This window comes from Callithrix jacchus, chromosome 3 (assembly GCF_049354715.1).
Source record: "Callithrix jacchus isolate 240 chromosome 3, calJac240_pri, whole genome shotgun sequence".
NCBI classification, from domain to species: Eukaryota; Metazoa; Chordata; class Mammalia; order Primates; family Cebidae; genus Callithrix; species Callithrix jacchus.
This window is the reverse complement of record NC_133504.1, coordinates 192,942,370-192,964,972: the sequence shown is the minus strand read 5'-3', so window position 1 is coordinate 192,964,972 and position 22,603 is coordinate 192,942,370. Positions and strand designations below refer to the sequence as shown.

The 22,603-nt window shown below is 42.7% G+C and overlaps 2 protein-coding genes across 10 annotated transcripts in view; one reads left to right on the top strand and one right to left on the bottom strand.

The window, feature by feature from the left end:
• The first annotated feature begins 14,035 nt into the window (after nucleotides 1-14,035).
• Nucleotides 14,036-22,603, top strand: part of LOC103787319 (uncharacterized) — a 48,247-nt gene continuing 39,679 nt past the window's right edge. For 8 of the 9 annotated variants that reach the window (XR_013533271.1, XR_004741142.3, XR_013533268.1 and 5 more), the window contains exon 1: nucleotides 14,761-14,963. Coding sequence is in view for 1 of the 9 variants with exons in the window: in XM_017970734.5 (XP_017826223.4) it covers nucleotides 14,961-14,963 (3 nt within the window). In the remaining 8 variants the exon portion in view is untranslated. Of the gene's footprint in view, nucleotides 14,100-14,760; nucleotides 14,964-22,603 lie in introns of those variants that run through there. The other variant, XM_035294436.3, reaches the window with a different exon arrangement.
• On the bottom strand, nucleotides 15,033-16,316 carry LOC144581890 (uncharacterized). The gene is made up of 2 exons (XM_078367785.1): nucleotides 16,259-16,316; nucleotides 15,033-15,720 (listed from the first exon to the last, which is right to left on the bottom strand). The coding sequence occupies exons 1-2, from the start codon at nucleotides 16,314-16,316 to the stop codon at nucleotides 15,164-15,166; spliced, it is 615 nt and encodes a 204-aa protein (XP_078223911.1). The 3' UTR covers nucleotides 15,033-15,163.

Genomic DNA, 22,603 nt, shown 5'->3' with positions numbered 1-22,603 from the left:
TAAAAAATTTAAATATATAACCATTTATTTGTTGAGAAACTTATAATGAAGATACGTTTCTGTTAAAGCATATATTAATGTAATTCAGAATGTAATAATTTTTATTAATATAACTAATGTGTTCCAAATACTAACCAAAACTCTATATGTATGTTAATAAATTTAATTCCCACAGTAGCTCAATAGCATAGGTATTGTTATGATTCTAACTTTACAGAGAAACAAACAGAACCACAGAGAAAAATGACTTGCTTACATCGGAGCAAGTATTAAAATACAAGCAACTTTGACTTCAGAAATAACACTCTTCTTTTCTTTTCTTTCTTTGTTTTCTTTTTCTTTTTAAGACAGAGTTTCACTCTTGTTACCCAGACTGGAGTGCAATGGTGTGATCTCGGCTCAATGCAATCTCCACCTTTCAGGTTCAAGTGATTCTCCCGCCTCAGCCTCCCGAGTAGCTGGGGCTACAGGTATGTGCCACCATGCCCAGCTAATTTTTGTATTTTTAGTAGAAATGGGGTTTCCATGTTGGCCAGGTTGGTCTAGAACTCCTGACCTCAGGTGATCTGCCCGCCTCAGTCTCCCAAAGTGCTGGGACTATAGACATGATTGACCATGTCCAACAGTACTCTTATCTATAAACAGTAAACAGTCTTCTCAAACAAAATAATTAACACCCATTCTTAGTAAAATTTCAACAAAAGTGGAAATAACTGATACTTCTTTTGTTATATGTCTGTGTAAATTTATAAAATATGATACTAAAGGAGAAATACTTCCTCTATTTAACTATACCATATAAACTTGGGAACAACTTTTTTCAGCTGCCCTTCCCGACCCCTCCAGCAACTCAGAGTACTTAACAGCATAATTTTAAACTAAACCTGTAGTCAGCAAATGCTGTAATGTAATTAAATATTATTTACTACAAACACAGGCAGTATACTATGATTTTATTACCTTTGTTAATACAGATTTATTTCTTGAGCTGCTTCACTCAAGTTTAGTTTTCTTTGTGCCTGTTTTTCAGCTTTGCTGAAATACTACCACTTATTTTTCCACCAAAATACTTTTCTATTTGCTTATAAAACTTTAAATTATCTCTGGAAACCTCAGCTCAGCAGTCAGAGCTCATAGTCCTGACAAGGACCCTAGAACTAGGAAATGGTTACTATTTATACAGATTTTAAATATGCCCTTTTAGTTTCCCATGCTTATGCAGCCATCTGAAAAGAACAAAAGAATTTTTGACAGCAAAGGAGGCTTCTGTTTAATATGGGTCATAGGTTTTTACCCTATCCTAGGCTGTTCACCTACCACCGAAAGTAGCTGTAGTCCATTGGGCTACCAGAAGGGCCAAGCTAAAATTGCCCAGAGAAACAGAAGAGCTGACCAAGCAGCCAGGGCCACCACCTTCTCTGGGAACCTTTTGTGGCCCTTATTCCAAATTTACCTGACAACCTACCCATCCTGCAGTATGCTCACCAGAAAAAGAAATGGGCTATCAAATGTCAATATACCCTAGAATGTGAAAGATGGTATAAATTGGGAAAACTTCTATATCTTCTCCAGCAGCATTAATTCAGCCTGTTCAGCAACAAGAAACCTACCTAGCAGGAAGACTGGCAGATAGACTTCACTTAATTGTTAGCCTCTCAAGGCTTCTGATCTTTGAGGATACCTTTACTGGCAGGGTTGAAGTGTCTTATAGTAGAATAGAAAAGATTCAGCCAGGTGCGGGGCTCCTGTCTGTAATCCCAGCACTTTGGGAGGCTGAGGCGGACAGATCACGAGGTCAGGAGTTCAAGACCAGCCTGACCAACATGGTGAAACCCCGTCTCTAACTAAAAATACAAAAATTAGCCAGGCATGGTGCTGTGCACCTGTAATCCCAGCTACTTGGGAGGCTGAGGCAAGAGAATTTCTTGAACCTGGGAGGCGGAGGTTGTTGTGAGCTGAGAGTGCACCATTGCACTCCAGCCTGGGTGACAGTGAGACTCCATCTCAAAAAAAAAAAAAGATTCAAGTAGTTGCCAAGGCCCTTCTCAAATTATCTTTTGGTTTGGGCTTCCACCATCTTCACAAAGTAACAATGGTCCGTATTTTATTTTACATGCTACCCAATTAGTGGCAGAAGCCTTTCTAGGGATAAAATACTTTTTATAGTCCTGAAGGCCACAATCTTCCAGGGGTGTAAAAAGAACAAATTGAACTATTAAAAGCACCCTGAGTAAATGATTCCAGGAAAACCCCTCTACCATGGCTAGAACTTGTGCCCATGGCACTTTTGCAGATCAGAACCTCCCCTAAATTACATATATATATATCCTGTATGGGAGATCCTTTCTACATGCAAAGAATATTACATCAAGAAGTTACCAAAATAACCCAATACATAAAATCTTACTCAGTTTCAAGAGGCCATCAGGAATTTGCCTGCCTAAGTGACCCGGGTAACAACCAACAACGTTTCTACCACACAGGCCTCATTAAACTCTGGAGAGATGGCTGGGTGCGGTGGCTCACGCTTGTAATCCCAGCACTTTGGGAGGCTGAGGCGGGTGGATCACAAGGTCAAGAGATGGAGACCATCCTGGTCAACATGGTGAAACCCCGTCTCTACTAAAAATACAAAAAATTAGCTGGGCATGGTGGCGCCTGCCTGTAGTCCCAGCTACTCAGGAGGCTGAGGCAGGAGAATTGCCTGAACTCAGGAGGCGGAGGTTGCGGTGAGCTGAGATCGCGCCATTGCACTGCAGCCTGGGTAACGAGCAAAACTCCGTCTCAAAAAAAAAAAAATCTGGAGAGATGGATATTTTGGATCTCAACTAACCTCTTTACAAAAGCACCTTTTACTATCATACTTTCCACTCATATCAGAGTTTCTGGCATCTCTAGTTGGATAAATCACTTGTGAATAAAACCCTGGAAAGACTTTAGGGAAGCAAAGATGGAACCAGAACTCAGCTACTCTTGTGAGCCACTGGAAGACTTAAAATTTCTCTTTGAATGAGAAGATAAGTAATGCTCTCCCTTCTTTTAAATATTGTCAATCTTATTTAAAAGGGTACTGTTTATTTTTAGTTTAACCCTATCTTGTGCAGCTCCAGGAGTTCCAACATGAGTTTGCTTTATCTGATATGAATTTTTTAACCTAATGATTTGGTGATTTTACTTTTGACTGCTTTGGTGCATCAGCAATGTTAGTAATATTTTGATGTTTATATTACAAGTTCTAATACTATGCAGACTTACTAATATGCCTTTGTCACTATATATCAACACCCCTCCAAGGAAGAATTTGCTATGTCCCTCCTAAATTTAAACCTCAAAGCCATAATTTGAATAGTGGTCTCTATCTCTAATACTCTTTGGGTTAACACTCTTTCTTCGTAATCAACAAACATCTCAATTTGGCCCTAATCTACTTGCCTTAGAACTATGCACATTAATGCTCTCTGATCATTACTCATGCTTCTGGCTAAAATCACCCTTATAATCTCTAGCTGCCTGCAACATTTTTGAATTCCGTAGGCAGCTCCACAGCTACTAAAGCCTGCCACTTCCTCCTATGCCTCAACCTGTTAGCTGTGCATGAATTCCATTCAGGGTAAAAATGGCCTCCTTGGCCACAATACAAGAATGGGCAACTACTCAAACCCAACTTAGCTTCACTTACCATTGGGACCTCTTTATACAAAACCTTCCCCCTACTAACATACTATTTCTAACCGAAGCTAAAGAGGCCTTTGAAGATTTTCTTAAGCCAACTCCCATTGTTTTGAACCCCTTTTTCTCCCCTGTTACCCTCATTGGCCAGGTATCCCTGTGCATATGTGCTACCATAAATTCCAGAACCTTTGTGGGTGGGGGTGCTCTTGACCCAACACAATGCAACACACCCAGCACCACTGTTACTACCTCCCAAACTTCTCACTTTCACTAAATATTCCCAATACTAAATGAGGTTCTCTACTCATCACTCCCAATATTTCAACTCCTGGACCATTTATGCCAAGTGATGCCACTGAATTCTGCCTCAATCACCCTTCTTGCATCAATCCAACCCACGATATCAACAGAGCCAGTATGCATTATGCAGTAGGTTTCAAGTCTTTCATGCCTTTCTGAAAACCTTTCTCCCAGATAGCACTAGACACGTGATTTTGTATAAAAATAGGAATCATTCTCTTATTTAAACTAATCACCCATGTCTGCCTCTGGGCAGCAGCAACTTTAATGGCAGAATATCAGATATTGGGCAGCCAAAACCGACACTTGTCAATGTTTGGAACTGAACTCACGTCTTTCTGCATTTATTCTTGTTTACTGAGTGCAGAATAATGGTCATCCTAATGGGTGAGGTAAGAGCTCACTGGGATTTTGCTTTGCATTTCTCTTAAAAAGTAATTTTGATTCTCCTTTCGAATGGCTCTAGGCCATTTGCATAGCTTTTTTAAAAAAATATATTTGGAGACCTTGGTTCATTTTGTTAAAAATTAAATTATTCACTATTTGTTGTTGTATTTTAGAAGTCATTTATATGTAATGGATGTTAATTCCTGTCAAACAGATTACTTGAAGTTTCTTCGCCATCTCATGGTTGGCATTTGTACTCCACTGTTTCCCTTGATGTGCAGAAGGTTTTGAAAGATTGATATAGTACCATTTTTTTTTCTCCTCTTCTTGCTTCTGCTTTTAATGTAATATTCCAGAAATTTTTGCCCAAAGTAATGTCATTATGCTCCTCCCTATATTTTCTTCTAAGAGTTTAAGGGGTATATGTCTTACATTTAAGTACTTGGTCTATGTAAAATATTTTCTTTGCATGTCATCAAAGGGAAAGATCGAAATTCATTATCTTCTATTTAGATGTTGAATTTTTTCACACGTTTGGTTGGAGAGTCTGACCTTTTCTTCACTGTTTGGTCATGATATAACCTAGTAAAAAATTTTTCTATAATATTAATAAAAGTTCATTTCTGGGTTCACTGTTCTGTTCCATCAAACATGTTTGTCTTTATACCAATACCACAATAGTTTTATTTTTGTAGTTTTGTTATCAGTTTTGACATCACGAGGTGTGGTACCTCTAACTTGATTTTTTTCTAAAGCTGTTGGCCATTCATGGTCCCTTGAGATTACATATAATTTTAGGATTTTATACAATACCTCTGCAAAAGAAGTGACATTGGAATTTTAATAAGGATGACATTGAATTTGTACATCACTAAGTAGTATTGACAGGTTAACAATATTAAATCTCCTGACTCAGAAATGTACATGTACGTGTTTGTATCTGTGTTTGTGAGTGTTTGGAATTTCATCAAAGATCATGTAAGGTGCAAGAGACAGAGTACAAAGTGTTTCTATGGCCTGTCTCTGGCCTCCTGCACATTCCTAACCATAGAAGGTAGGCAAACCACATGATCCCTAGCTGTTTTATCTTTTTTTTTTTTTTTTTTTGAGACGGAGTTTCGCTCTTGTTACCCAGGCTGGAATGCAATGGCGCGACCTCGGCTCACCGCAACCCCCGCCTCCTGGGTTCAGGCAATTCTCCTGCCTCAGCCTCCCGAGTAGCTGGGATTACAGGCACGCGCCACCATGTCCAGCTAATTTTTTGTATTTTTAGTAGAGACGGGGTTTCACCATGTTGACCGGGATGGTCTCGGTCTTGACCTCGTGATCCACCCACCTCAGCCTCCCAAAGTGCTGGGATTACAGGCTTGAGCCACCACGCCCGGCCTGTTTTATCTTTTTAAATGTATCATTGTCAAGTTGGAATGGCAATAAAAATGTCTTTCAAAAGTTGAAATGTCCATCTTTGGCCCAGTCTCACACACAAAGATCCAGAAAGTTGGAAGTTAAGGAAGGTAAATTCTCAGTGGTGGAATTGTAGGTTATTTTAATTTGCTTTATTGAATTGTTTTTTATTTTCTAATTTTTGGCATTGTGTCATTTCGTTAGAACAAAATACCATATAGGTTTTATCCTTGCTTATATTCATCTGTCCATGTAAAATGAAGAAGGAAAGAACAAAAGAAAAGGAGAAAAAGGAAACAAGAAGTTAGAATTTTTAAAATGAAAGAAAGGAAAAGAGGAAGAAAGGAAGCAGAGAAAAAAAATAAAATTTTAAAAGTGCTAGAAATGAGAGCCAAGAAAGCATCTGGGTAGTGTAATCACTGTTTTGCTGTACAAGCCTTAAGCCAGCAGGGCCTCCTAGGAAAGACAGATATTGGAAACTGCAAATAACTCCTAAACATTTTCCATTTTTATCATTTTTTTATTCATTCTGTAAGTTACCTACACTTTTTTTTTGTCAGCAGAAACGAATTCCAGTTGTCTAACAATATTTTACTTTGTTATTATAATCCAAGTTCAAAAAATAAAAATGTTTTCTAGGCTAGTTGCTTATTTGTAAATTAGTCTAGACAGAATGATCAGTCTAGACAAGAATCATTTATTAGCATTCTGAACAGGAATTCTGGCCAGAAGGAGGAATTCTTTAGAATGGAGCCAGGGGTCTCAGTATAAGAAAAACTCCTGGTCAGGTTCGGTCCCTGTCACTGCCCTCCTCACCACCCTGAGACAAAAGCAATTTCACTCTGATCAGACAGGCGGCTGGCTGTGTGGGAAAAGATCCCAACTTTGGGGGAATCAAACCAGGACCTCCAGGTATTCATGCATTTACCAAGAAAGCATTGACAATGTGAAAATAGATGTGCATCACACTGTTTTTAGGCCAATCAAAGTTAAATAAAAATGCATAAGGCATATCCACCCTTCTGGAAACACATTCTAGTTGGGTGCTTCTGAACACCTGCATTTGGTGTTGCCATTCTGAGGAATATCATAATATCATGGTTTAAGTAGCATTTCCCAATGAGTAATAGCATTGAAACATTTTACATATCACTTAGGATTTGCATATATTTTATTTAAAATGTCTATTCAAATGCTTTATTCATGTTGCATTGGTAAATTATTGTATTATTAACTCATAAGAGCTCTCAATATATTTGTTCCTAGAAACAAATTATATTTAAAACTTAAAATATGTTTTGCCATTAAGTAGTTTGTCTTTTTGTATTCATTATGATTCTGTTCAAAAAAAAATGTTTTTCTGTTTCATGAGGTAATATTCTTTATTTTTTCTCATTTTGAGACAAGGTCTCTCTCTGTCGCCCAGGCTGGAGTGCAGTAGCACAATTGTGGCTCACTGCAGCTTCAATCTCCTGTGGCTCACTTCAGCCTCCTGAGAAGCTGGGCTACAGGCCTGCACCCCAATGCCCAGCTTTTTTTAAAAATAAAATCATAGACATGAGGTCTCGTTATATTGCCCAGGCTGGTCTTGAACTCCTGGTATCATGTAATCCTCCCACCTCAGCCTCTTCAAGTGCTGGGATTACAGGCATAAGCCATTGGTCCTAGCCTAAATTTTTCTTCTTGATTTTGCTTTTGTGTAATATCTAAGATATTTTTGCCTAACCCAACATTATGAAAATTTACTCTAAAATAATTTTTTTAAAAAATTTACTCTAAAATAATTACTCTAAAATAATTTTTATCCAGTGAATATGTTAGTTTTAACCTTTATAATTAGTTAAAATCAATATCTCTATCAATTTTTAAAATTTTCTTTTGTGTGGTTTGAGTTAGGGGTTCCAGCTTTATTTGTTTGCATGTTGACAACTGATTTCTCAGCATCAATTGTTGAATGAAATTCTGCTATTAAAATTTCTTGGCATCTTTGACATATTTGATTTTACCACAAATTAATGTATTTATTAATATACCATCAATTCTATTCAGTTGATCTACAAAAATAGAAAAATCTGTTTTTTCGCTGTATTTCCAACTTTTAAGTCCAGGGTACATGTGCAGGATGTGTAAGTTTATTAAATGCGTAAACGTGTGCCATGGTGGTTTGTTTACTGCACAGATCATCCCATCACCCAGGTATTAAGCTCAGCATCTGCCAGCTGTTCTTCCTCATCCTCTCCCTACTCTCACCTTCCACACACAGGCCCCAGTGTGTGTTCCTCCTGCATGTCCATGTGTTCTCATTATTTAGCTCCCAGCTATAAGTGAGAACATGCAGTATTTTGTTTTCTGTTCCTGCATCAGTTTGCTAAAAATAATGGCCTCCGATCTATCCATGTCACTGCAAAAGACGTGATCTCATTCCATTTTATGGGTGCATAGTATTACATTGTGTATATGTACCGCATTTTCTTTATCTAGTCTGTCATAGATGGACATTTAGATTCATTCCATGTTTCGCTATTATGAATAGTGCTGCAGTGAACATACGCATGTATGTGGCTTTATAATGAAACAATTTATAATCCTTTAGGTATATACCCAGTTTCAGGATTGCTGGGTCAAATGGTATTTCTTCCTCTAGGTCTCTGAGGAATCGCCACACTGTCTTCCACAGTGGTTGAACTAATTTACACTCTGCCGAACAGTGTAAAAGCATTCCTTTTTCTCCATAACCTTGCCAGCATTCGTTGTTTTGTGACTTTATTATAGCCATTTTGAGTCCTGTGAGGTGATATTTCATTATGGTTTTGATTTACTTACTTACTTATTTATTTTTGAGATGGAGACTCACTCTGTTGCCGAGGCTGGAGTGCAGTGGCATGATCTTGGTTCACTGCAACCTCCACCGCCCAGGTTTAAGTAAGTCTTCTGCCTTAGCCTTCTGAGTAGGTGGGATTACAAGCAACCACCACCACGCCTGCCTAATCTTTTCTATTTTTAGTAGAAACGGAGTTTCACCATGTTGGCCAATCTGGTGTTGAACTCCTCACCTCAAGTGATCCGCCCACCTCAGCCTCCCAAAGCGCTGAGATTTTAGGTGTGAGCCGCTGCATTTGGCCTGCATTCTTCTAATGATCAGTGATGTTGAGCTTTTCTTCGTATGTTTCTGGGCCACATGTAGGTCTTTTGAGAAGTGTCTGTTAATGTTCTTTGCTCACTTTTAAATAGCGATGTTTGTTTTCTTGTAAATTTGTTCAAGTTTTTTATAGATGCTGAATATTACGCCTTTGTCAGATGAATCGATTGTAAGTTTTTTACCATTTTGTAGGTTGTCTGTTTACTCAGTTGACAGTTTCTTTTTCTGTGCAGAAGCTCTTTAATTAGAGCCCATTTTTCAAGTTTTGCTTTTCTTGCAATGGCTTTTTGCATCTTTGTCATGAAATCTTTGCCCATGCCTATGTCCTGAATGATATTGCCTTGGCTTTCTTCTAGGGTTTTTATAATGTTGGGTTTTACATTTAAGTCTTGAGTTTATAGGGATTTGGTTTCAGTTTTCTGCATAGGGCTAGCCAGTTCTCCCAACACTGTTTATTATATAGGAAATTCTTTTCCCATTGCTTGTTTTTGTCAGGTTTGTTGAAGACCAGGTGGTTGTATGTGTGCGGTCTTATTTCTGGGTTCTTTATTCTGTTCCATCAGTTTATCTGTCTTTTCTTTTACCCGTACCATGATATTTTGGTTACTGTAGCTCTGTAGTATAGTTTGAAGGTGGGTAGTGCGATACCTCCGGCCTTGTTCTTTTTGCTTAGAATTGCCTTGGCTATTTGGACTCTTTTGGTTCCATATGAATTTTTGTTTTTTTAAGATGGAATTTCATTCTTGTTGCCTAAGTTGGAGTGCAATGGCATGACCTTGGCTCACTGCAACCTCTACCTCCTGGTTCAAGTGATTCTCCTGCCTCAGACTCCCAAGTAGCTGGAATTTATATGCGTGTGCCACCATGCCTGGTTAATTTTTTTATTTTTTATTTTTAGTAGAGATGGTGTTTCGACATGTTGGTCAAGCTGGTCTCAAACTCCCAACCTCAGGTGATCCGCCCTCTGGCCTCCCAAAATGCTGGAATTACAGGTGTGAGGCACTGCGTCTGGCCTTGTTTCACATGAATTTTAAAATAGTTTTTTCCTAGTTCTGCAAAGAATGTCAGTGGGAGTTTAGTAGGAATAGCATTAAATGTATAAATTTCTTTGGGTAGTATGGACATTTTCATAATACTGATTCTTCCGATCTATGGGCATGGAATGTATTTCCATTTGTTAGTGTCATCTCTGATTTATTTGAGCCGTGGCTTTTAGTTCTCCTTGAAGAGGTCCTTTACTTCCTTTGTTAGCTGTATTCCTAGGTATTTTATTCTTTTTGTGGCAATTATGAATGGGAGTTTATTCTTGATTTGTCTCTTAACTGTCCTGTTTTAGGTACATAGGAATGGTAGAGTTTTTTTTTTCTCATTTATTTTGTATCCTGAGACATTGCTGAAGTTGCTCATCAGCTTAAGAAGCTTTTGGGCTGAGACAATGGGCTTTTATAGATATAGGATCATGTCATCTGCAGAAAAGATACTTTGACTTCCTCACTCTTTTTTTTTTTTTTTTTTTTTGTGAGATGGAGTCTCGCTCTGTTGCTCAGGCTGGAGTGCAGTGGTGCAATCTCAGCTCAACACAACCTCTGCCTCCCAGGTTCAAGTGATTCCCCTGCCTCAGTCTCCTGAATAGCTGGGATTACAGGTGCACACCACCACAGCCAGCTAATTTTTGTATTTTTAGTAGAGATGGGGTTTCACCATGTTGGCCAGGCTGGTCTTGAACTCCTGACATCATGATTTGCCCACCTCAGCCTCCCAAAGTGCTGGTATTACAGATGTGAGCCACTGTGCCTGGCCATGACTTTCTCTCTTTTTATGTGAATACTCTTTATGTCTTTCTCTTGCCTGATTGCCATGGCCACAAATTCCAATACTGTGTTGAAAAAAAGTGGTGAGAGTGGGCATTTTTGTCTTGTGCTGGTTTTCAAGACAAATGCTTCCAGCTTTTGCCCATTCAGTATAATATTGGCTGTGGGTTTGACATAGATGACTTTTATTATTTTGAGGTATGTTCCTCCAATACCTAGTTTATTGAGAGTTTTTAACATGAAGAGATGTTGAGTTTTATCAAAGGCCTCTTTTGCGTCTCTTTAGAATATTATGTGGTTTTTGTCTTTAGTTGTGTTTATGTGATGAACCACATAAATGGATTTGTGTATGTTCAACCAACCTTGCATCCCAGGGATGAAACCTACTTGGTCGTTGTGGATAAGTTTTAAATGGGTTGCTGAGTTCAGTTTGCCAGTATTTTGTTAAGGATTTCTGCATCGATATTTATCAAGAATATTGGCTTGAAATTTCCTCTTTTTTTGTTGTATCTTTGCCAGGTTTTGGTATCAGAATGATGCTGGCCTCATAGAATGCCTTAGGGAGGAGTCCGTCCTTTTCTATTTTTTGGGATGGTTTCAGAAACAATTGTGATAGGGGCTAGAACTGAAGCCTAAGCACTGCCATCTTATGGAGAAGCCACTTGGACCCTGGGCAGAGGTGTCGTTCTAAGAACAGTTAATGTACATCAATTCTCAGAAGTGTTAAGGGTAAAAATTTCCACTGCTACCCCCCATTCCCTTGCAACAAACAGCAGACTTTAGCTTCTGTACAGAAAGCTTGCCTTGCAAGCCCCCTGAACAAGAAAAGGATGTGGTTTTGTAGCTTAAATGCCTTGCTCCCCCTGAGGTCGGGGACACGGGTTGGAGAGACATGAGTCCTCCGTGGCCGCTGGCAATAAAGACCCTGCAATTTGGCATACTTTTGTCTTGGTGTTGATTTTCTGCTCGCTCCGGTGATGCACGATGGTACCAGCTCTTCTTTGTACCTCTGGTAGAATTCAGCTTTGAATCTATCTGGTCCTGGCCTCTTTTTGGTTGGTAGGCTCTCTATTACTGTCTCAAATTCAGAACTCATAATTGGCCTATTTAGGGGTTCTGTTTCTTCCTAGTACAGTCTTGGGGGGATGAATGTGTCCAGGAATGTATGGGTCTCTAGTTCTTTTAGTTGTAATGTTAGGTTGGTAACTTGAGATCTTTTTAGCTTTTTAATATGGACATTTAGTGCTATAAATTTTTCTCGTAACACTGCTTTAGCGCAACTCAGAGATTCTGCTACACTGTCTCTTTATTCTCATGAGTTTAAAAGGACTTCTTGATCTTTGCTTTAATTTCATTATTTACACAGGAATCCTTAAGGAGCAGATTGTTCAACTTCCATGTAGTTGCATGGTTTTGAGTGAAGTTTTTATTCTTGAGTTCTAATTTGCTTGCACTGTGGTTTGCGAGACTGTTATGATTTCAGTTATTTTGCAATTGCTGAGGCATGTTTTACTTCTGATTATGTGGTCAGTGTTAGAGTAAGTTATATATCGTGATAAGAACAATGCATATTCTGTTTTTTGGGTGGAGAGATCTGTAGATATCTATCAGTTCCACTTAATTTAGGGCTGAGTTCACATCCTGAAATCTTTGTTGATTTTCTATCTTGATGACTAATATTGTCAAGCAGATTATTAAAGTATCCCACTATTATTCTCCCGGAGTCTTAAGTCTCTTTGAAGGTCTCTAAGAACTTGCTTTATGAATCTGGGTTCTCCTGTGTTGGGTACATATATATTTAGGATAGTTAGCTCTTTTTGTTGAATTGAAACCTCTACCCTTATGTAATGCCTTTGTCTTTTTGATCTTTGTTGGTATAAAATCTGTTTTGTCAGAAACCAGGATTGCAACCTTTGCTTTTTTGTTATCTACTTGTTTGGTAAATTTTCATCCATCTCTTTATTTTGAGCCTATGTGTGTCTTTCCATGTGAGATAGGTCTTTTGAAGACCTATCTCACACAAGAACATATCAAGAACATATCAATGGTTCTTGGTACTTTATCCAGCTTGCCAGCTGTGTATTTTAATTAGGGCACTTACGCCATTCATATTTAAGGTTAGTATTGTTACGCGTGGTTTTGATCCTGTCATCATGATGCTAGCTGGTTATTTTGTAGACTTGTTTATGTGGTTGCTTCATAGTGTCACTGGTCTGTGTATTTCAGTATGTTCTTGTAGTGGCTAGTAATGGTAACTTTCTATATTTAGTGGTTCCTTCAGGAGGTCTTATCAGGCAAGTCTGCCAGTAATAAATTCCCTTAGTATTTGCCTTGTCTGAAAAAAAATCTTAATTCTCCTTCACTTATAAAGCTTAGTTTGGCCAGATATGAAATTCTGGGTTGGAATTTCTTTTCTTTAAGAATATTGACTCGGCCCCCAATCTCTTCTGGCTTGTAGGTTTTCCACTGAGAGGACTGCTGCTAGTCTGATGGGCTTCTGTTTGTAGGTGGCCTGTCTTGCTGCCCTTAACATTTGTCTTTCATTCTAACCTTGGAGAATTTGATGATTATATGACTTGGGAATGGTCTTTTCATGGAGTATCTTACTGGGGTTCTCTTCACCCCGCGGGGCTCCGCGGCTCAGGGGGTCGTCCAGGGGCGCGGGCCCGGCTTCGCCCTGGACGCCCAGGGTGTCCGCCCCCGCCCTGGTTTGGCCGACGGCGGCAGGGACTGGGCTCGGGGCGCCCACTCCCACCTCTCCGGGGCCCACGTCCTCCACACCGCCGGGAGGACTCCAGCGGCTGCAGCGTCGCCATCGCCGGGCAGACCCGGGCCGACCTCAAAGCGACCGCGCGGTGGGGCCGGCGGGGACCGGGGCTGTGCGGCCGGGGGAGGGGGCGCGGGGGGCTGCGGCTGCCGGGAGCCCCCGGGAGCTGCTCGGCACCGAGGGTCCTGGGGCCGCCCCGCCCCGCACAGCTCCGGGTGGGCTTGGGGATGGAGACACACTCTCAGCCCACATCGCCCCGCCAGCCGCGCTCCGAGGCCTGACCGAGGCCCCCTCACCCCAGTTTTACAGACACAAAGCTGAGGCCAAAGACGGGACGGTCCCTTCCTGCGCATTTGCTGCCTGCTGCGTGGACACCGCTGAGCTCTTGTTCACAGCGGGCAGAGACCGGCCGCCCAGTCCCCCCAGGACCCGGCTTCCTGGCGAGGAGGGCGTCCTCAGCAACGGCCACCCGTCCCGAAGCGTTCTTCATCCGAGGTTACTGCTCCAGCCGCTGCGAGGCCCGCAGGGCGCTGGGGATGCGCGACCGACTCCCCTGAACCTGCCCCTCCCGCGTCAGGGAGGGCTGCGCACCCCACTCGCTGTGTGAGGACGGACTGAGGTCAGCACGCGGGCTGCGCCCCAAGGCGGGGTTTCTGGAGAGGTGATTCGTGGGCCTGGAGGAAGGACGGGCTGTGTGTGTGTGACTCCGTGTGTGTGTCACTGTATATCTCTGTGTGTGATATTCTGTGTGTGTGTGACTCCGTGTGTGTGTCACTGTATATCTCTGTGTGATATTCTGTGTGTGTGACTCCGTGTGTGTCACTGTATATCAGTGTGTGTGTGTTACTCTGTGTATGCTTGAGATTCTGTGTGTGTGACTCCGCATGTGTCACTATATCACTGTGTGTTACTCTGTGTGTGAGATTCTGTGTGTGTGTGACTCCGTGTGTCACTATGTTACTGTGTGTGTGAAATTTTGTCTGTCACCTTGTGTGTGACTGTGTGTGTCACTGGACTGTGTGTGCGCACGCGTGTGTGTACGTATATAATTTCTAAATGGACATCACCTTACACACCACAAGGTTAAAAAATGACCCCTGTGCTGTTCCTGGCCAAGCCCGGAGAGAAAGCCCTGCCTGAAAGTGCCTGGAGGCCCGAGCCTGGGACTCTCACCACATTCAATGGAGTGTATGGCTGCAACTTCTGTCACTCAAGGCCTGAGGGCGGGGATCGGAGTCCTAGCCAATCAGGGCGCTGGAGCGAGAACTGCCCAATGAGCCGGAGAGGAGAAAGCGGCCTCCGGGATCTGTGGCGGCCTTTGCCTCTGGCTACTGCCAGGGCTCGGTGTAGGGTTTTACCGCCCTGCATGCTCGCCGCGGAGGCCGGGGTGATTCAGCCGCAGCCTCGGCCTCCGTCGCTCTGTGACCTGGGGTCTCGGGTGATTCGTAGCTAAGACTCCGCGACACCCCGAAGCCCAGAAATGGTGAGTGTGCGGGGCAGGGCGTCCCGAGGCTGGGGAGGCCTCATCGGAACCGGCGGGAAATGGCGGCGGCGGGACGGAGTCTGGGAGCCGAGTCCCCGCGGCCGCCGCTCAGCCGTCGGTCCTCAGTCCCCTCCGCGGAGGGACCCGGGCTCCCGACGGTCCCCGCACGGCGGCTCTGGCCCAGCCTGCAGCCCTTGTTGTCAGCTCTGCGCCCGCAGCCCCGCACCTTCCCCGGGCTGCGAGCTGAGGAGCTCCGCGGTGCCCGCGTGGGCGGCGCTGTGGTCCGTGGTCCCGTCCCTACTTGACCCTGTTCGGATTAGATGGAGGCTCCGTGAAAACGTGGGGTTCCCGTGAGCAAACGGGGACTCGTGCACGGGGCGGCCCCGGCCGTGGCTCGCGCTCTGGGGGCTGCCAGCGGGTCTTGAAGGAAAGGCTCTTGTGAGGGGTGTGGGGAGGCGAAGCGGATCGCCCGCCGCCCCCTTTCCCAGCAGCTCCCTCGCCCCGGGCGTCTCCCCCGCGTGGCTGTTTCTGGGGGGGCGTCTCTTAGACCCCACCGGGGGTGCGCCCGGCGCTCCGCCGAGTTCTGAGCGGTTCTGCCACGTGACTGACCCCGAGGAGGGTGTGGGCGCCCTTGGTTTGCGGGCGGGGTTCGGAAATGAGGACGCTTGTCCAGAGGCCGGGACTGGCGTCTGCGGGGGGCGGCTGCGGGAAGAGCGCTGAGCTTGTGGGGTCGGCGCTGACTCTGGGTGGTGTCGTTAGTGAGGTGCTGGACGTCCCGTCGGGGTGGAGCACTGACTGCTGTTGAGCAAACTCCGAACGTTTTCTGTCAGAAGACAGACATGGCTGAGCCTGGGCTGGAGGGAGGGAGATGCCAGGTGTCTGCGGGAGGTGTGACTGGGTTCTGTCCATTCGCTGTCACACTGGGTCCTGTTCTTCCAGGTCTCCAGAGGAGAGAGGACTGGAAACTTAGAGGAAGGGAGTTCTGAGAATTATCCCTCCCTGCACCCTGCTGCCAGCCCCCACCCAATTCTAACCCACTCCTGAGCACGCCCATGGCAGCTTTGGTCCTAGAGTGGTCTGCCAGGAACACACACACTGCCCAGAAGACTCCTGGCTCATCTCAACCCCAGACACTGGATCTGCAGCAGGAACCTGATTCCTTCACCAACCCAGGCTTCTGGACCTCCTAATGCTATTCTCCTCTGGGTTTATGGACACAGAAATGAGTCAGAAAGTAGCCCTGCCTGGGCCTGCTCTTGTAGCACAAACCATTCCTTTTGTTAATCCTGCCCTACCGCCATCCAAGGCTCTTGATAGCTCCTTTCTCGTCTGCTTTTTCCTTTCCTCACACATCGTCTTCCCTGTGCACACAGTGTAGCCGAGTCCTTCCCTCATGTGCTACTAGAATTAAGACCATGCCTTTAGACCTGGCTGTTGTGGGAACACACACAAATTAGAAAGAAGAGGCTTAATGCTTTCTCTTTAGAATGAGTGAAGAATTTTTGTTCTTCTGCCTTAAAGCATTTAGTTTGAAAACTTTTTTATTTAAATGTTTTCTATGCTTCTTTGAAACATATGTATATCATTTTTATCTGTTAACTAGGTTATTTGTCTTTTTTGACTCAAAATTGTCTTTATCTAGGACATGGAAAGTGTTGCTTTGAAATGTAACTAGCGGGCCCTTGCGGTGGCTCACGCCTATAATCCCAGCACTTTGGGAGGCCGAGGCGGGTGTATGGGCGGGTGTATCACGAGGTCAAGAGATCGAGACCATCCTGGTCAACATGGTGAAACTCCGTCTCTACTAAAAAATACAAAAATTAGCTGGGCATGGTGGCGCGCGCCTGTAGTCCCAGCTACTCGGGAGGCTGAGGCAGGAGAATTCCTTGAACCCGGGAGGCGGAGGTTGTGGTGGGCCAAGATCGCTCCATTGCACTCCAGCCTGGGTAACAAGAGCGAAACTCTGTCTCAAAAAAAAAGAAAAAAGAAATGTAAATAGCAAGAATGTACACCCTATTCCACAGTTTCTGTAGGAGAATAGGAGGCTGCCTTCAGCAGGTACCTTACATCACATTTCAAATCTACCTTCTGTTATGAAGCTGCAGGAAGTTTATTTTCCATTTGAATATTACCAATTAGGAAACCCAGATAACGTCCCAAATTAGGTGGCATTATTATAAACTGTGTGTGACAAATGGTGCTGTCAAGTCCTCTGCTTGAGAACTAATTATGGTGAATTTCTTTCTGTTTACAATCTTAGTAGATTGCTGTAATGCATGCCCATCACATTTTGTTTAATTATATGACAACACATTTTCTTGCTGTTCTGTTATTGTGGAGAGTTCAGAGATGATTTTGCTTTTAGCTATATTTTCCACACACTGCCCAGAATTACCAAATGCTATACACAAAGTACCCACCAGGCTTCACTTTAGAGGAAAACTATCTTTCTCAGGATTCTAGTCACAACTCACAATTGTGCAGTAACGTGCTTTCCAAAGCTGCAAACAAATCTTTTCTATAAATTTAAAACCAGTGTTTCTATGGACATCCCATCCAGCAACCTGTTCTCCATCCCTGCAGTTTCAGTGGCTATTTCTTACAAGTCTCAAAGAAAATAGAAACATAAGAATAAAAATTCCTCTGAATTGTACTTAGCACTTTCTTTCTGTCTCTCTCCCATCCACTTGTATTTACTAGCTATTATTCTATGCATTAAAAAAAAAGATCAAAGGGGGGAAAAAAGAAAGGAAATAGAAATTCTGGGCCCTGCATTTAAATCTGGGAAGTATAGAACACTTAGTTAGTATCCACCTCCCAGGATGTTATGAGAATTAACACACATAATGTGAGCTTCCCAGCACAGTGCTCCGTGACATATGTCTGAGCATGTATTAAATGCCCCATGAAGGTGGCATTAATGCAGGTGCACATGATTGTTTTTCAAATGCAGACTTAGACATATCCACCATTTCCAACTTCTGTAACCTTTAAAGGGCTGCAGAATGCCATGTTTCAAGATGATGATTGGTGGTCTTATCTTCGGATGAAAAGTATTTGTGTTGTGACAAGGGTGTTGGGGTAAGACACTCTGTGTGCGTGTCTGCTTTCTCTAGCTGAACAGTACTATAATGGGTCTGGGGGAGGAATGTCAGCATTAACAGACTTGCTATAAAAAGCTAATTCATGGACTCTTTTCAAACCTGCAGAATTTTGTTACTTAAACCGAGGACTAGAATATGAAATAATTTTATATGTACATTGAAGCTTGAGAGGCAATGCTTAACTAAGTGTCTCTCAGCCTAGTCTTCCAGTAGGATCACATGGACAGTTTGAAGAGAAACTATCAGGTGTACCCTCTTCACAGATTCTGTCTGTTATTCTGGGTGAAAACATCCCTGTTTTTTAAATTCAGTTCCTCACATGATTCTACAGTAAGGCCATGGTCAAGCATGAGAGCTTCCAGATACTTTACTGAGATGTGAGTTCCACCCGTTTTCCAGGAGGTCACAGGGTCTACTCTGTTTGGTTTTGGTAGGGGCCTGTCAGTGTAGCCCATTTTCTTTTTTAATTATTATTTTATTTTTTTATTGCATTTTAGGTTTTGGGGTACATGTGAAGAACATGCAAGATTGTTGCATAGCTACACACATGGCAGTGTGATGTGTGGCCTTCCTCCCCATCACCTATATCTGGCATTTCTCCCCATGCTATCTCTCCCCATATCCCCACCCCCTATTGTCCCTCCCCTATTTCCCCCCTACAGACCCCAGTGTGTGATGCTTCCCTCCCTGTGTCCATGTGTTCTCATTGGTCGACAGTCACATATGAGTGAGAACATGTGGTGTTTGATTTTCTGTTCTTCTGTCAGTCTGCTGAGAATGATGGTTTCCAGGTTCATCCATGTCCCTACAAAGGACACAAACTCATCATTTTTGATGGCTGCCTGGTATTCCATGGTGTATATGTGCCACATTTTCTCTGTCCAGTCTATCATCGATGGGCATTTGGGTTGGTTCCAGGTCTTTGCTATTGTAAACAGTGTTGCAGTGAACATTCGTGTGCATATGTCCTTATAGTAGAACGATTTATAATCCTTTGCGTATATACCCAGTAATGGGATTGCTGGGTCAAATGGAATTTCTATCTCTAGGTCCTTGAGGAATCGCCACACTGTCTTCCACAATGGTTGAACAAATTTACAATCCCACCAACAGTGTAAAAGTGTTTCTATTTCTCCAAATCTTCTCCAGCATCTGTTGTCTCCAGGTTTTTTAATGATCGCCATTCTAACTGGCATGCGGTGGTATCTCAATGTAGTTTTGATTTGCATTTCTCTAATGACCAGTGATGATGAGCATTTTTCATATGTTTTTTGGCCTCATGTATGTCTTCTTTTGTAAAGGGTCTGTTCATGTCCTTTGCCCACTTTTGAATGGGCTTGTTTTATTCTTGTAAATCTGTTTTAGTTCTTTGTAGATTCTGGATATCAGCCCTTTGTCAGATGGGTAAACTGCAAAAACTTTTTTCCCATTCTGTTGGTTGCCGATTCACTCTAATGAGTGTTTCTTTTGCTGTGCAGAACCTGTGGAGTTTGATTAGGTCCCATTTGTCTATTTTGGCTTTTGTTGTTAATACTTTTGGTGTTTTGGTCATGAAGTCCTTGCCTACGCCCATGTCCTGAATGGTTTTGCCTAGGTTTTCTTCAAGGGTTTTTATGGTGTTGGCTCTTATGTTTAAGTCTTTAATCCATCTGGAGTTAATTTTAGTGTAAGGTGTCAGGAAGGGGCCCAGTTTCTGCTTTCTGCACATGACTAGCCAGTTTTCCCAACACCATTTATTAAACAGGGAATCCTTTCCCCATGGCTTGTTTTTATCAGGTTTGTCAAATATCGGATCATTGTAGATGTGTGGTGTTGCCTCCAAGGCCTCTGTTCTGTTCCATTGGTCTATATCTCTGTTTTGGTACCAGTACCATGCTGTTTTGATTACTGTAGCCTTGTAGTATAATTTGAAGTCCGGTAGTGTGATGCCTCTTGCTTTGTTTTTTTTGCTTAGAATTGACTTGGCTATGTGGGCTCTCTCTGGTTCCATATGAAGTTTAAGGTGGTTTTTTCCAGTTCTGTGAAGGTCATTGTTTGCTTGATGGAGACAGTGTTGAATCTGTAAATTATTTTGGGCAGTATGGCCATTTTCAGGATACTGATTCTTCCTAACCATGAACATGGAATGTTTCTCCATCTGTTTGTGTCCTCTCTTATTTCGTTGAGCAGTGGTTTGTAGTTCTCCTTGAAGAGGTCCCTTACGTTCCTTGTAATTTGTATTCCTAGGTATTTTATTCTCTTTGTAGCCATTGTGAATGGCAGTTCATTCTTGATTTGGCTCTCTTTAAGCCTGTTATTGGTGTATAGGAATGCTTGTGATTTTTGCACATCGATTTTGTTTCCTGAGGCTTTGCTGAAGTTGCTTATCAGTTTAAGGAGATTTTGGGTTGAGACGATGGGGGTCTTCTAGATATACAATCATGTCGTCTGCAAATAGAGACAATTTGTCTTCCTCCTTTCCTAATTGAATACTCTTTATTTCTTTTTCTTGCCTGATTGCTCTGGCTAGAACTTCCAATACTATATTGAATAGGAGTGGTGAGAGAGGGCATACTTCTCTAGTGTTGGATTTCAAAGGGAATACTTCCAGTTTTTGCCCATTCAGTATGATATTGGCTGTTAGTTTGCCGTAAATAGCTTTTACTATTTTGAGATACATTCCATCAATACCTAGTTTATTCAGGGTTTTTTGCATAAAGCTCTGTTGAATTTTGTCAAAGGCCTTCTCTGCATCAATTGAGATAACCATGTGGTTTTGTCTTTGGTTCTATTTATGTGGTGAATTACGTTTATACACTTGCATATGTTGAACCAGCCTTGCATCCCTGGGATGAAGCCTACTTGATCGTGGTGGATAAGCTTTTTGATGTGCTGTTGCAATCAATTTGCCAGTATTTTATTGAAGATTTTTGCATCTATGTTCATCATGGATATTGACCTGAAGTTTTCTTTTCTTGTTGAGTCTGTGCCAGGTTTTGGTATCAGGATGATGTTGGTCTCATAAAATGATTAGGGAAGGATTCCCTGTTTTTGGATTGTTTGGAATAGGTTCAGAAGGAATGGTATCAGCTCCTCTTTGTATGCCTGATAGAATTCGGCTGTGAACCCATCTGGGTTTCTGCTGAGAGATCTGCTGTGAATCTGATGGGCTTCCCTTTGTGGGTAACCTGACCTTTCTCTCTGGCTGCCCTTAGCATTTACTCCTTCATTTTAACCCTGGTGAATCTGATGATTATGTGCCTTGGGGTTGCTCTTCTTCAGGAATATCTTTGTGGTGTTCTCTGTATTTCCTGGACTTGAATATTGGCTCACCTTGCTAGGTTGGGGAAGTTTTCCTGGATAATATCCTGAAGAGTATTTTCCAGCTTGGATTCATTCTCTCCTTCACGTTCAGGTACCCCTATCAAACATAGATTAGGTCTTTTCACATAGTCTCATATTTCTTGGAGACTTTGTTCATTCCTTTTTACCCTCTTTTCTCTAATTTTGCCTTCTCGTTTTATTTCATTGAGTTGATCTTTGACCTCTGATACCCTTTCTTCTGCTTGGTCAATTCGGCTGTTGAAACTCGTGTATGCTTCGTGAAGTTCTCATGTTGTGTTTTTCAGCTTCATCAATTCACTTATATTCCTAAGTTGTTTATTCTCGTTAGCACTTCGTCAATTTTTTTAAGGTTCTTAGTTTCTTTGCATTGGGTTAGAACATGTTCTTTTAGCTCACAGAAGTTTCTCATTACCCACCTTCTGAAGCCTGATTCTGTCAGTTCATCACACTGATTCTCCATCCAGCCTTGTTCCCTTGCTGCTGAGGTGTTGTGATCCCTTGTAGGAGAAGAGGTGTTCTGATTTTCGGTGTTTTCATCCTTTTTGCGCTGGTTTCTTCCCATCTTTGTGTATTTATCCACCTGTTGCCTTTGTAGTTGTTGACTTTCAGATTGGGTCTCTGAGTGGACGTCAAGTTTGTTGATGATGAAGTTATCTCTTTTTCTTGGGTTTCCTTCTACCTGTCAGGCCCCTCTGCTGTAGGACTGCTGAGTTCCACTCCAGGCCCTGCTTGCCTGGAGATCACCTGCAGCAGCTGCAGAACAGTAAGGGTTGCTGCCAGTTTCTTCTGCTATCTTTGTCCCTGTAGGATACCCGCTGATGTCAGACTGAGCTCTCATTTATGAGGTGACTTTTTGGATATATGTGGGTCAGGGAGCTGCTTGAGGAGACAGTCTGTACTTTATACAAGCTCAAGTGCTGAGCTGTGAGCTCCAGTGTTCATTCAGAGTTGCCAGGCAGGTACATTTGAGTCTGCTGCAGCAGAACTCATAAACCCCCTTTTTTTTTCCGAGGTGCTCTGTCCCGGGGAGTTAGGGCTTTATTTATGAGTTTCTGTTGTGCTGCTGCCTTTTTTCAGGGCTGCCCTGCCCAGCGAGGAGGCAGCCTAGTCACTGTCTGCCTGTAGAGGCTTTGCTGAGCTGCTGTGGGCTCCACCCAACTGCCGTGTGAACTTCCCTGAAGTCCTGTTTATACGGATGTAGTTAGAACTACC